The sequence below is a fragment of the Amblyomma maculatum genome, chromosome 5 (assembly GCF_055883805.1).
Source record: "Amblyomma maculatum isolate TAMU_Amacu chromosome 5, ASM5588380v1, whole genome shotgun sequence".
NCBI lineage: Eukaryota > Metazoa > Arthropoda > Arachnida > Ixodida > Ixodidae > Amblyomma > Amblyomma maculatum.
Genome location: NC_139348.1, coordinates 154,765,113 through 154,780,250, shown reverse-complemented (window position 1 = coordinate 154,780,250; position 15,138 = coordinate 154,765,113). Strand labels below are relative to the sequence as shown.

The 15,138-nt window shown below is 48.5% G+C and overlaps 1 protein-coding gene and 1 pseudogene across 1 annotated transcript; one reads left to right on the top strand and one right to left on the bottom strand.

The window, feature by feature from the left end:
- Positions 1-3,204: 3,204 nt before the first annotated feature.
- On the bottom strand, positions 3,205-4,459 carry LOC146190030 (uncharacterized; annotated as a pseudogene).
- A 2,510-nt stretch (positions 4,460-6,969) lies between these two features.
- LOC146190029 (uncharacterized) lies at positions 6,970-12,750 on the top strand. Its single transcript, XM_084605402.1, has 4 exons — positions 6,970-6,997; positions 7,958-8,173; positions 8,669-8,825; positions 12,325-12,750. The coding sequence occupies exons 1-4, from the start codon at positions 6,970-6,972 to the stop codon at positions 12,638-12,640; spliced, it is 717 nt and encodes a 238-aa protein (XP_084461528.1). The 3' UTR covers positions 12,641-12,750.
- Positions 12,751-15,138: the final 2,388 nt, after the last annotated feature.

Genomic DNA, 15,138 nt, shown 5'->3' with positions numbered 1-15,138 from the left:
GCATTCGAGTGATGACCACTTGATTGCCGCCATTATAACACTGTTTAATGGTTGCCAGATGATTTTTACTTGCTAAATCGGGCACATGAAGATGGTTTGAAGAGTTTTTGTATTAACTCTATGGCCGTGATAGTACACTGCGGTCTGGATGCACATATAACGTTGGCACATATGGCGGTGATGTGCTGGCGATTCAGCTGTCGCTGCTTGCCGAAAGTATGGCCGATAACGGTTGCTGGTGTCTACCTCTAACAGATTTGCATCGAATATTCAACGACAGAGATTCATTTTTTTTTTTTCGTAAGGACCGTCCGTTGCGAACGGGAAGCCACATATCAAAATACAAATCCAAATACCTCAGCGGCCCTGTGTTTTTTGGGGTACCGGAATGCCAGCGGTAGCATTCTCCAAGAGCAGTCGATACTGTAATAGATTATCGGTATCTGGGGATTGATTCAGTACGTCATACGAAATTATGGCCCTTGCGAAGAGCATATTCGCCAAGCTTTCCGAAAAACATGTGCACAGATGACGTGTGATGCTTCCGCTGCAGTGGACATGAGAGTGTAACCGTCTGATGATTATGAGAGACTGGGCATGTGCAGACCTCATATTCGCGAATGCCTTCCTCACGACTTATATATCTGCCCCTTCACCGGAGACCTAGCTGGTAGCTGCACTGCTCATCGCATAAATAGGGGACTAACACCACTGAACGGAACGAGCCAAGGCACTCAACACTGGGGCCCTGGACCAAGGGACTGTCTTCGACAACTTTATTGTGCCTAACTGTTTTCACCACTGTCGCACCCATTGAATAAGAAACGAAGCGGGCTAGAACATGGGCAACATGAACTATGTCAAGTACCTAGCTATGGACCCCTTCAAACAGGCTTGAAATGGTCCTCTTTCAAGCAAGGGAGGTCAGTAGCAAGCTGGCGCTCAATGGGCGCTTGTGCACGATGGACAACGTAAAGTGGGCCCGCCACATGTACGTGTACCGCTTTAATCATCTCACAGATGTCCGAACTTGAGGGCGCACATGTGGCCAAATCGATCGTCGACACATGTATGTCGTTTTGCAAACCCGCTGCAATCTACGGACGCAAATCACGTCTTTAAATTGAGTGGTCAGAGTCACTGATGGTTAGCGATGACCTGGAGGACCAAGAGGCCTTTATCCAACACATCCGCAGGGTACCTCAATCCCGTGAAGCTAGAATAAGGACCCTATATCGATATGTCAAGCAACTCCAAGCAACTTTCAAGCAATTTTTTTCTGCCTGTGAAGGTACAAATCAAAGATGAGTCTGCTTGATCAGTGGCAGAGGGCTAGGCGAAGTAATCAACATTGAGCTCAATAGGTCACACAAGATACTTATCAAATGACGAGGTTCTAAGATAAAAAGCTGGAACGAACTCTCTGATGCTCGCGCCGGCGCACTACGAACTTTCATGCATCGCCGGCACTTCGATGCAAGCTTAGAGCTGCTATCTTTCTAAATTTAAGCCGGTACCTCCTACATGCATTTTGTGCTCCCACCCCAAGGACACCCTTATCCACATTATTTTATATTACCCGGTATTTCCTCCCCTTTACATTTTGAACCAGCGAGAGACAGAGAAACACAAGAAAAGAAGTACGGGGCAGCACTGTCCCGTGTACTTCGCACCAACTAGCCCAAATGGTCACTGTCCTTCCCTCGCTGGGCCGGCGCCTCTCCGAACATGGGATGACTGACAGACATCACTGCGGTCAACGGACGCGGGGCCAGGCAGAAGGTTGCTGTAGAAAAATACCATGTGAACGTTTAGAACGTGCGTGTGGTCGTTCGGAGGTCGAGGGGCCCTGTGTCCCTTGAATTCTCCGGCAAAAAAATAAAAATCCTCCTCCTCCTTCTGTCGGGCACCTGAAGATGTTATGGATTCCACCGAATACCTCGTGCTGCGTTGTGAGCGTTTGCACTCGTTTCACGCAGAGGGCACTGTGGATACCAGAAGCTGTAGATACGACATCGGCAAGGTTCCACCAAGCAACAGAGTTGACCAAGCTCAGCTGTGGTCTTGACCACGATCGAAGAAAAGTCCAGCCGGGATATGGGACGTGATTCGACAAAAAACACTCCAACCACTCGGGCCCAACTGACGTCGCGTTCCGTCGGTTATTAAAGTTCTGCTCTCTCTCCCCTTTGTTGTGTTGTTTCTTTGTCTATCACTTGTCTCTTGTTTTTCTCACCTGCTTAGTGCAGATTGCATAGCGTTAATATTAAAAGATTCACCATTTAAAGGCGAGTTTCATTATAGTACGTAGGTGTTATCAGGCTTATTCTCTTGCGAGCCATTCACCTGCATCCCGCTAAAGATCCATAGGCACACCAGGAAAATACTAAATGTTCTGCTTTAAATGTTGGGCATTTTAAAAAAGTGGACACTATTCCTTCTGAACAAAAGCGTATTTCTTTTCTCGAGCCATAACATTTTTGCACTCAAGTACAACAGAAGTGGAATAAGCAGAAAAAGGTCGACCAAGATGAGGACATCATTATCATCAGAAGCCCCTTCCCGGCGTGGGTATGCGCAATGCCTCGGGAGGAATCGCCATCATTATCATCTTCATCATCATCTTCAGTTGCACGTTCTCAGAGGTCGAAGTCTACAAGGCCCACAGTCCGGGGCCTCGTACTTCCAGGTGAGCGCGCATCATCGTTGTCTAACGAATAAAGGACGGTTTCAACATGCGCCCTAAATTAGACTGATTTGGTTTGGTTTACAGGGGTTAACTTCCCAAAAGACTATGAGAGACGCCGTAGTGGAAGGCACCAGATATTTTGACCACACTGACATCGCACAGTACACGGGCGCCTTACTTTCGCCTCCGTTATAAAGCGACCGCCGTGGCGAGGATTCGGTCCCGCATCCTCGCGTTTAGCAGTGAGCGCTGAACCACGTAACCACATCGAAGGTCATCTTTTGGGAACTTGATCAGGCTTACCATTACTATAGCCTACCTTCTGTTTGGACACAACCGATGATACGTCCCACCCCGCTGGCTCAGTTGTTAGGGCGGTCGGCTGTTCAACCAAGTCAGGCGGGATCACATACCAGCCGAGGCTCCGCTTGTGTGTGTGTGTAAAAAACATTATTGTAGGAAGGAAGCTTGAGGTAGCCGGGGCAACCTCTCGCAATCAATAGGTGGGCTCCTCATTACAAGAGCCCATTGGCGACCGCCGCTGCTCGGGCTCGGTGGACCGGGGCCTTCTGGCTCGCCAGGTCGGAGCAGCCGAGCAGGGCTGCCTCCCAGTCCTCTCAGGTGGGGTTGGGTTTGGGGGCGAGGTTCGGAGTTGATTGGCATGCCCATACCATGTGGAAGATATTCGAAGACTTTTCCGCACAGTGAGGGCATTTTCCTGTGCAGGCAGGATCAAAGTGTTTTAAAATTGCCAAGCACAGCAGCGTTTTGGTTTAAAGACGGAGGAGTGTGCATTCCTCCACCTTTGTAAGGCCCTTACAATGCTTGGGATAAATTGCATGGCCGAATTGGAATAACACAGTAACTTCTCGAAAAGTGAGGGTCGGATTGGGTTCAGGAACCGTATCAAAATGGTCTGAAGGCGTTGCCCGGAGAATGAGCACGCGGGCGGCGTCTGCCGTTTCATTGCCTTCGAGGCCCAGTGAGCTGGAGCCCATACAATCGTTCGAGACGCACGCGGGGGCCCCGAGGTAATCACTGTTTTGAAGTATGCGGTGCGCCAGGAGAGGAATATACCCCGGTTTAATATTTCTGCAGGCGCCTCTAGAGCCGGTGACGATGACTCGCGAGTCCTTGTCTGCGGCGGCTAACGCGATGGCAACGTCTTTCGCATGTGTGATGTCCTGAGCTCGGAACGTTAGGGCATTCACCACGACTTTTTGGTCGACGACTGCGACCGTGTACCACCCCTGATGGTGAGGGCCAGAGGCGTCCACGCAGGCGATTCCGTGTTTGTCTCCATAATGACAGGTCTGTGCTTCCGCCCGCGCAAGGCGCCTGCCACAGTGGTCGTCTTGGTCGTCACGTGTCACGTTGGCTGGAAGAGGGCGTACGTGCAGGGCGTATTTCCAGATTTCAGGAATGCGTACGCGCTCTTCCGTAAGTGTTGGGTGGTGGATGTGTAGTCGGGCTAATAGGCGGCGTCTCGACGGCGTTTTTGAAAACCTTGTGTATTGATTGGTCAAGTGCGCCTCCCGGAGCTCAGCGAATGTGTTAACCGTCCCCAGGTCCATGAGACGCTGGTTGGATGTGTTGATCGGGAGACTGAGGGCACGCTTGTGAGAATCTCTTCGAGGGCGTTCTCGTCAAACCTGCGCAGGTGGAGGTAAGGAGTCGAGTAGAGGACTCGACTGGTCATGAATGCACGAGCCAGCCACAAAGCTTCTGTGCACCGTAACCCCCGCGTTTGTTGGAAACACGGCGGACCATACGGCCAACCTGGCCCCCCACCTTGCGCAGTTTTGCTAGTGTTGTATCAGCCCGTCGATGTTTGTGGATAAGGAGACCAAGTACTCTAATCTTATCGCGTTCGGGTATCGGGTCGCTGGCCAGGGATAGTTCCATTTTGGATTTGGACAGTGAGCATTGAAGGCCGCAGCGGCGGGCGTAAGTGTCCATGATCTCCGCCGCTTGCTGCAGGTTGGCCTCAGTGTCTCCAAGCAACCCATGTTTGGCCCAGATGGTTATGTCGTCGGCGTACAGAGCGTTCTGGATGCCTTCGCCAGCTGAGCCGGGAGTTCCATCATGGCCAGATTGAAAATTGTCGATCCGAAAGAAATCGCTTAATATACAGAAATGTGTTATGTCCACAGTTCGTCTGGAAGAGATGTTGCAGGATGACTTCGTGTGTGACATTGTCGAAAGCCCCCTTTAAGTTGAGGGTCAGTACGGCCTTATCGTTGAAGGAATATTCGACAGGGTTGAGAATCTCTCGGTCGAGTTGAAGCGGACCTCGGCGGGCGGAAGCCGAACATGGTGTCTGCGAATGTATGTTCATTTTCCATAAACCCAGACAGCCTGTCCCGCACCATGGTCTTTATCAGCTTTCCCGCACAAGACGTCAGGGAGATGGTGCGGAGGTTGTCTGTGTTTATGGCTTTGCCGGTTTTCGGAATGAAAGTTACCAGGGCGGTCTTCCATTCAATTGGTAGAGGTACTGCCTCATTATGCCAGATCGAGTTGATGAAAGCAAGGAGGCCAGGTTTTGTAGGCGGGGTCTGGAAGGTTGACAAGCAGTTCCACTGTTATCTTGTCCAGTTCCTCGTTCATTTTAGCCAGGACCGCATTCGGGTCGTGCAGCTGGAACGGTTCATCTAGATCCGCGTTCTTTGAACCTGCATACGAGTATGCGGGTCCTACGGGTTCCTGATTACTACAAAGATACTGGTCGCGCAGTTTGCATCTAATTTTTCTGTATTTTCATCGAAGCTATGAATAGCTTGTTGGAGATGTTTTTGTCTCGGCGCGGGTTTGAGTGGGGGCAATCAGGGCGCGGAAAAGGCGCCACGTGCTCCGGCTAGACATTTGTCTGGCCGCCGTGTTACAGCGGTCTATCAAGTTTGAGTCGGCGAGTAGAGCCGCGTACTCTGCCGCTCGCTGGGCGAGCTCGGCGATACGAATTTTGAGCTTTCCATTACGTTTTTGGCGCCGTCATCTGCAGACGAGGCTGTGCCGTGCCTCCTAGATGTGCTGAAGGTGGTTGTCCACCTCCGGAGTGGCCTCCGAGAGCTGAATTTGTGTTTCCGCCGAACGATGGCGTGTAACCAATCCTTGTGTCCACGCGTGGTAGCCTTGTTCGTGGATAGAGGTGGAATTGATGTAGCTTTGCCGGAACTTATTCCAGTCGGGAAACCGAGCTTGTGCGTGGTGTCTTGCCAATGGCCTAGTCTCTATGGTGGTATTGATAAGACAGTGGTCACTACCGAGAGTTTACTCGGTGTTGGCCCATTCTGTATGTTCAATGTTTTTGGTAAAGGTGAGGTCCGGACATGTACCCCGAGTGACTGAATTACCCATCCGCGTTGGATATGCAAGGTCAGAGTGAAGAGTCAGGCTCAGCTTGGACGCGAGTCCGTTAGCTTGCGTCCCCACTTCTCTTAACGCACGTACCCCCAGAGTGTACTGTGGGCGTTGAAATCGCCCACCATCACCAGGGGGTCCCTACCCGCAGCCTTTAGAACGCAGCTAAAGAGTGCTGCGAACGTTCCATTTTTGAGTCTGGGGGAGAGGTTGAGTATATGGAGTGGCGCATCTTGTTTCTTGAGCAGAAGTGTCGCCATCGCATAGGAATATTCAGTGTGAAGGTCCGAGTCAACTAGATAGCCGTATAATGTTTATGCACGCAGACGCAGGATGAGGGGTCTTGCTAAAAGATGATGTAATTTGTGAGGGTGACGCCGCTCCCTGGCTTCTGGAGGGCAACCACCGCAAGAAGAGAGTCGAAAGCTGTGGTGCCAATGAATGTTGAGTGCATGACGTTGTTTAGAAGCCAGTGAACATTTGATGGCAAATATTAGGGTAGTCGAAGAATACGGTTGGGTTGCCAATACAGAACAACCAGTCAATAGGAATATATAGGAGTCTTGGCGCTTCTTCGGCGCAACTCCAGGTCGACATGCGGGGTGTTTTGAAGAAACGTGCACACACGTTTAGAGTAAACCTCGACTCCGCCAGAAGCGCGAAAGCAACCGCTGAAGTCCGGTTCGAAGCATCTCTCGCTTAGTGACCCGAGTGCTAGGCGCCGAGTAACGAGTTAAGTGAATTCCAACGTGCGAGGCTAGCATAAAGGGGTACGTGTGACGGAACTGCCTGCTCTGTGGGGTGCAATCTGAAGAGGCTCCTGTGGCCTTTGCAGCAGTATTCATGATTTTGCATTTTAACGTCTAAGTGGTCTTAAATATCTCGGCCGATTTTTTTTTTTTTTTTTTGTCGCAGGTTAAATGGAGTATGGCTCGGCGGGGGACTCACGTGAAGCCATCGAATTTCGCCTAGGAAATCTCGAAGGTGCCACAGTTCTTTTCACGAGAGATGCAGCTCACGTCTTGTCTTCCTGCACAGCGACGGAGACGCGGGCATGTCACATTACGCACCACCTGCCCGTGCTGAACAGTTACTTTTCAAGGGTGAAACTTGAAATTCGTGAACGGCGCCGACGGGCGACGGAGCTGGCCGTTATTAGCAACTACTGTCCCGGCCTCATGACTCTTACCTCCGAGGACGCGCAGCAGATCCCCAAGATTTTCCGGCTCCTCCTCACCGCCCACCACTGTGTAACAAAGCTTGATATCAGTGTTAAGAGGCCTCATTTGTATAACGTTATTCTTTGCGATGCACTTCGCGACAGTAAGAGCATTACGAAAATCAAACTGCATAACTCAGTTATTGAAGATATGGATCCTCGCTACACATTTTGCACGTCCATCCTGTCCTTGAAGAACCTCGAACACCTCGAATGCAGTATCGATTCCGAGTGTGGACTGGCCTCTCTGTACATGCTATCGACCATCCTGCGTTCGTCGAATCGTCTGAGCTCCCTGTATATTCCATTCCTGACTATGAAACGTGACGAAGCCAAAATGATCTTGATGACAATAACTTCATGTAACTCCCCACTGAAAGCCCTTTCACTGAATTCTGAAGTATTACGGCAGGCTCCGGTCAATTGCATCGCCGACTTCGCAGACTACCTCAAGCATCGGACAAGCTTAGCAACGCTGATAATTGCTGGCTTAACCTTATCTTCTGGCGCCGCCACGAAAATGGTCCTTGAAGCAATTTCCGCAAACAAAACAATCAATAGGTTGGAGTTCCGCTTAGCTAGTATCGATCACGGGCTCATCGACCTTGTAGGCAGAATTGTTGAAAAGAATGTCGCACTGAACATTCTCCATATTTTGCCACCTTGTCGTTATTCGTCTACACGTCTAGTCTGCCCCGACATCTGGTTTCAAGCGTTGAGGACGAATGAGACTCTACGAGAAATGACTTTGCCACTGCACATCATGGCGCCACAATATTGGGCGGTGTTCTTCAGATTGTTGTCAAAGAATGTCAACCTGACAAGCGTGACTCTCGTTGGAAGCATCCCAGACGGCTTTGACTTGGAAGATGTTTGTCAGGCCTTGCAGGACAGCGGTGTTGAAGGCAAAGTCACATTTGGTTCTGGTTTAGGATCCCACTTCTACAGAGCAAACTGTGCCCTTCTGAACTGCAGAGCTTTTGTCCACGTGGTCGCATCTTCAAATAACGCTTATAGCGATGAACCGCTTTCGATACTGGTGCGACATCTATGCTCATTGAGTCACGTGACATCGCTGACTCTACACATAGACCCGTACGCTGATAACGAGGACCTATCTTCTGCTTTGGTCGACTACATCGGAACCACTGTCACTTTGAAAACGTTGCGTGTGAACACTGGGCTTCGCTTCGTTTCGAGGAAAGACGCCAACATATCATGGACAGTCATCATTGATTCACTGGGTAGAAACCAGAGCATAACAGAACTGTCCTTGCAGACGAGGTGTATTGAACAAGGAGAAGTAGAACAGCTGGCAGACGTTATCAATGGCAGCCACAACATCAGACGGATAACCGTCTGGCAGTGCGAATGTTCAAACATCTTCCTGAAACGCTTAGCCACAAACATCGCTGACAACTACAGCCTGCTCAGCGCCAATATAAAATTTCCCTTCAACGGTGGTCCAGATTCGTGCGCCGTCTGGAACACGACGCGGCGCAACTCCAGTTTCGTGGCTCGTGCTTGTCGGTTCCGGCGCGGAGCAGAATTAGACAGGTGAGAGTAAGCTGACTTTTCGGATGTGTTTGCGGTGTCCACACATGATCGAACAGATAGCTCTAGCACCATACTCTTTAAACATGAATCAGACTATAAGGGAGTAAAAAGGGAGTATGTCGTTTTAGAGCATTCTCCTGTAGCCCTCAGCTAGGTTTTCATCACTAAATTTATGGAATCATATAAGTTGCCAAGAGAACAACATAGTTCCTTCTTCAATGTTATTTATTTGATTTAGATAAGAACGAAATGAAACTTTTAACCGCTGCATCAGTTTTCATGTTAGCGTTTAGACAACTTCCTCAGTTTAAATCTTCGTTATTGCTAGAACTTCCATATTCTGACGTTCCGGACCATAAGTATTCCGCAGTTCTAAGTATGAAACTATGCCCCAGTCCCTTGACCCAAATAGAAATTGCACTAGAGGTCATACATGCTACTACATTTTCAGTCTTTTATAAGCTTATTTGTGTTTACAATTACCTTTGCTCACACAAAGCAACGTTCCGTCATTGCTGCGGCCAGTATACTGTGGAAAGCCTACCTGGCCAGACGCTTTACTGTGCGCCGAGGCCCAAAGCGAACGGCTGCCACAATTATCCGGCTTGTTGCCGCCTTCTTTCAAACGCACCTGGGGAATCCTAAGGAAGCGAGGATACCACTTCAGTTTCCGAGAGATTTTCGACCCATCTTTGTTGTTAAGAAATCTTCTTCCTCGTTCTTCCCACGTTTAACAACAAATTGAGTCCGCCGTAAAATGAATAAGCTGCAGCAAAACCATTGCGCATGCTAGATGGTACAATATCATAATTTTATTTGCTATTGTGGAAGCTTGGGTGAGTTATATAGTCCATCAGTGTTGACACAGCGCGACGGACGCGGACATAAATAGAGGGGTTGAAAACTTCACTGACTAAGCACAGGCTTATAATTGTGATTGTTGACACAGCGCAATGGATGCGAACGCAGAAGATACACGCACACGTTCGCTGTGCGTGTATGTGGCTCCTTCGTCCGCGTCCGTTGGGTTTTGTCAACAAGCATAATTTTACGCCTGCGCTCAATCAGCAAAGTCGCATTACTAAAGCTGTTCTAGCAAAGAGAGAGAAAAAAATTAGTTGCGCTTCAACTCTGGTTAACCCTAGTTGAATCAACGGCGGAAGCTTCTTTTGTCTGCTACATTATTCCCCTATCACGCCCTATCTGTGTAAGGCGCTACATTGTTGGGGACACTTAAACTCATCCTTTAAGAGTATGACACAAGAGGGTAAGTTACCAGTCTTCTTCTTCTGCTCCTCCTCCTCCTCCTCGGCTGTTCAAATTCAAGCGCGGCTTCCGCCGGGACCACGCGAAGGCTCCAAGCCTGGCGCAGTATTGAATAATATTTATTTGCACCCGTCAAAAGGTTGGCGAAGATCCGAGGCGCAGCTCTGTCCCAAACATGTCCTCCCCCTCAGCTGTCGACTTGGATCTCGTGCATCTGAGCAGTGGCCAAGGCGAGACGGATGGCTTCACGTTGCCCTTTTTCGTCCTGTTTGAGAAGTATAGTGCCTCTCAGGACTCGTCTATTCTGTCAGGTTCTCCAACTCTAGGACACTGCCATATCATGTGGGTCATATCCGCTATGCCATCGCAACGTTTGCACATGGGGGTAAAAATTTCCGAGTGCCACTTGCTGTAAAGCTGGGGGTTCGGGAATACTCCAGCCTGTAGCTTACGCCACATAACCTCCTCGCTTTTGGTGAATTGCTTACATGCTTTTGGAAATATTAATCTGCTTAATTTGTAATGATTTAGGATATATTGGTAGGTATCAAGGTCATCATCGAACTGTAGGGACTCTTCATCGCGCAAGGGGTACGAGGTTGCGTATAAGTCGTCACTGGGATCCCGGAAGATAGCTAATCCTCGGGCCAGTACGCCCGCGAAGAGCTACAAAATCGCGTATACATTCCAACTTCCCCGGCGCGCAACGTTATTCTACACGCTTTCACTTAGCAGTTCCACTGCTGCTCCTCACATTTCCCGCCGAGCCTTGAGTTCAATAGGGACTCAAGACGATACAGGAAAATTCGCAGGCGCATCGAGACATAGGAATTTGCCCGCAACTACTCAGAATGCTGTGAGGAAATTTAACGCACCATAACGTGTTCCGCCTGCTAGTCGCAGCAGCCTGGCGCGGAAACCCCACATCGGGCGTCATGGTTGTTGTGGCTATCACAGGCGGCAGCTGAAGCCGCTGTTTGGGCTGGGCTACGCGGGCGCACATTTTACGAGAATGAAGAGTGCTTGCCCTCAGTGTTGTCGTGTATGGGCATGATATTCTTGTTATAGGGCGCGATGAGATTTAACTCAGTTTTTCTGACGAACTCCAGCTCCCTTAGAAGAATATGGGGGCACCGAATCGAAAAAAAAAAAGAATAAACTACAGAATCGTGTCAAAAATATGAAAACAAAAAATTCTGTAGCCCTGTTATAGAGGCATACAGAACCACCTACAGAGCCACATTAGACTATTCTGTAGCGCATTTTTGCAGTTCTGTAGGTTTTTCTTGTAGTAATATCCTGTACTCTGTACTTATTTAGCACTTCTCTTTTGTAACTACAGGAAATTAAATGTTACAGCTGGTATTTCTGTTGTCACAGCAGCGGCACTCTTAAAAACCGCACAGAAATTTTGTTCTGACAACAGAAAATTTTCTGCAGTTTTTTACGGCTCGATAAGATGGTGGGGGTAGTGGTAAAACAATTTTGCTAATAATGGGACGCCCTTAGGGTTAAGATTTCTATGCGTTTGCAAACTTTTTGGCCTGCTAATGACCCCTTGGCAAATAATTTGTATTTGTAAACTACGCCACCTTCGCACCGCGCGTTCCGTGTCACCTGACCCACCGGTCCCAAGTGGTGCATTTAGAATACTATGCACCACATTCTTAAATGTTGGGGAACCAATAACTATAGCAGCTTGTATGTAGAGCTTCCTATAATAGCCGTACGGCTGCACTTTGATGGATGGTAATGAGTACTCGCCCTCTTTATTACAACTGTTCAATAGCACTTACGAATGTCCAAAAACGAAACCATATAGATTGTATACCTCGGATACGATTTTACAGCTGTATCAACCAGTGTATTCAGCTCGCTTGAGAGAATACATCTCAGTGAAGGATTGAGATGCATAAATCCATCATACTTTAACGTCATGTTACTTGAAAAGGGGAGTCAATGATGAACGTAACGAGCTTTGTGCCTTAAACAATAGTCTTTAGTCTGCCAGATCATGTACAGAAGACATAATAGATGGCCTCTTGGAGTCCTATCCTGATTGATGTGTGAAGGCAAACACTGCTCGAGGCTGATGACTCCAGCGCGGGTCAATATTATCATACATCTCCTCAAGGAAGCGGCTTCGTCTTGCACAGGAAATCACTAGGCAGACATCAAATATTTTGCGTATTTTTGTTGACGATTACGCTCAAACGATGCAACTTGTCCACAGGTTGATTGCGGGAGCCCTTGAACGCGTCTCCCGGCATCGAGCACTTCTGGCGGAGTTCGCCCATGTGGAGTCCATCACAGAGGAGGAAGCACGCGCCACACTTGAGGGCGGACTAATGACCTTCGATGACATTGACTCCTTCATGCGACTGGCGGGGGTCGTGAAAGACAGTGTCACGTGCTACCCACCAGAGGACGGGCGCAGGCAGCTGGATCAGCTCAACGAATACTGCTGGCGGGTGATCAGGCAGTACCTGATGCTGGACGACGTGAAAGAGGGCTGTGCGCAGCTCAGCTCTGATCTGAAGCCATGTTAGATGCTGCCGAATACAGCTGCTGGCAGGTTGGGTTATGCGGTTCAACCACTCCCAGAGATAGCACAAAAACAGGCTGGCAATTCCATTTCCCGGCGCTGGGTAATAAAGGACATGAGGACTCCAGGGTAATATTTGCATTTGGCTGCTGGGTTGATTACCAACAGAGAAGTTGGTTCTAATGCGACAACATTAAAGGCCCCGTTCCACGGAAAAACCGGTGTCGGCGTTTTGAGCGAAGATAACGAGGGTTAAAGCATGATTTAAACTAATGATACAAAAGAAAGCTCTGTTAAGTGTGGTTATGCATGGTCTAGTAAGGTTGTACACAATTTCATGGTTTGAATTAAGGCGACGTTCCAGCTTCGCCTTAACATCGCCTTTTCATTCCTCAGTTTTAACAGCTTAATATCTGTTAGGGATTCTAATAATTTTGTTTAAGTAGGTTTTTGGGAGAGGAAGGTGCAGTATCTGTCTCACATTTCAGTGTACATCTGCACTTAGTTATGTCAAGGCCATTCGGTCCCAGCCAGGAAAAATCCGATCTTGGACTCCGAATAATATAACTCTCGCTCTAAAATCACAGGCATATGCTTGACTCTGAATGCAGCGGTAGTTGACGGGTAACATTGCCGAGCGATGAATCGTCGGTACGTTTTGTGACGTAACGAGACTATATGATATGTCAAAGTTCGTAGCAGCGGCCAACGTCGGATTGTTCATTTGAGTTTGTATATGTGGAATAGGCGCGCGGGTCGAAGACCATGTGGGATCGTACGTACGGGCTCGTTGAAAGCTGCGCTGCCTGTCTATATACCGCGGCCGTCTACAGCTACCGTGCGCAGGCAGCACGGCACGCGCTGACTGGTTTCTGCGTGCGGAGTCGGCCGGAATTTGGCAAAAACGTGGAGCCATCTGTCGCCTTCGCGGTGATTTGCGCATGCGTACTGACGATCGCGCGGTAGCGGTAGACGGTAGCGCTATCTGATGGTCTCTCACATAATGTGGTAGATTACGCCTACACTCTATACATGAGTGCAAACAAGGGCCGCCAAGAAGAGTAGCAGACGGGAGCATAACGTAGTCGCTTCATATCCTCAAAGGCGGAGCTTGATTGCCCCCATAATATTTCAACGCTATTTTCAACGCTATGGTTACTCATATGAAGCTGGCAGCCAGATGATTCTCTTGGAGGACAGCATTTGAGTTGGCAGTGCTTAAGCGATCGTGGTATTCTCGAGAATCATAGGTGGGTTCGATATCAAGCCTTGGTAGTCACTTTTTATGGAGAAAAAAAAAAGGAAAAACATTTTGTGCTCGTAAGTTGTGACTGCCGAAGTACCTATCGAAGAAATTCAGCTGGAGGTATTCTACACAGTGTACCTCAGAGCAGCCGCAGGTCATTCTGCGCGGAATTCAATGAATGATAAGAAAGCTAATAAATTATGCGGCCGCACATCTAATAACATCATGTACTAATCTATCACCTCCGCATTTCCACATTATAGTACTCTCTTCTTAGTTGTATTTATAGTAGTAGTTATAGTTGTAGTTATAATAATTGCAGTTATTGATCCTTGAATGGAAGACAGATGACGGTCTACAGACAAATTGAATCTGAATTGATGCGTAAGCTCTCAAAATTCACTACAAGGTTCTAAATGCTTGAATTAACGCGACTGGGTAAGGAAAGAAAGTTACAGGACTGCGCTAAAGTCTGCTTACGAGCAGAAACGGTGACTGTCACAGTGCTGCTTTCAATACCTGGATTGTCAATATGTCATCACAACTATCATAATCAATATCGCTGCTAACAAAATTATCAACTAAATGCACCATCACTCATCGCTACTAGCTACCATTATGACTAACTGCATCGTCACAGTAATCGCTGCTACCATCCTCATGCTAGTATATGGTAGCCACCATGACGCTAAACAAGAACCCCCATTTTCCCAATTAAGTTTATCAATCAATCAATCAATCGAGGGTAATTAACATCGGTTTCTCACGAGCACGGCGTGGACTAATGGTTTGTGCGCTCGGCAGGGAATCGGATTTATAGTGGTGCGATTCCCAGTGGAGACTGGTTTTTATCTTTTATTTGTAAGGGCGAAGGACGCATTCTGGTCACAATTTCTGCTGACATTTTCTGTTCACGCTAAACATGCGGCAAGAAAGGCACAAAAAAAATGGCTCTGGCGTCCTCGATGTTCTAAGGTCAATATCCTGACTATGCAAGTGGTGGTTGGCAGGTGATAACGCCGGGTACTGATATGTGGGCAGGTTGTGTGATGTGACGAGACCATGGCTGAGGCGGCAGGAGCTGATCGACAACTCCAGTAGCTCCTGTGAGGTGAAAGGTTGAAATGGGAGTCAAACTCTCCGGGGTACCTGGATCTCGAGTTATACACGCCATTGATTGGCCACGTGTAGGTTCATTCGTGTTGCTTGGCTAGAGCGGGGCTTTATGTCTATGTCGGGTCGTCTGTCCCATAATG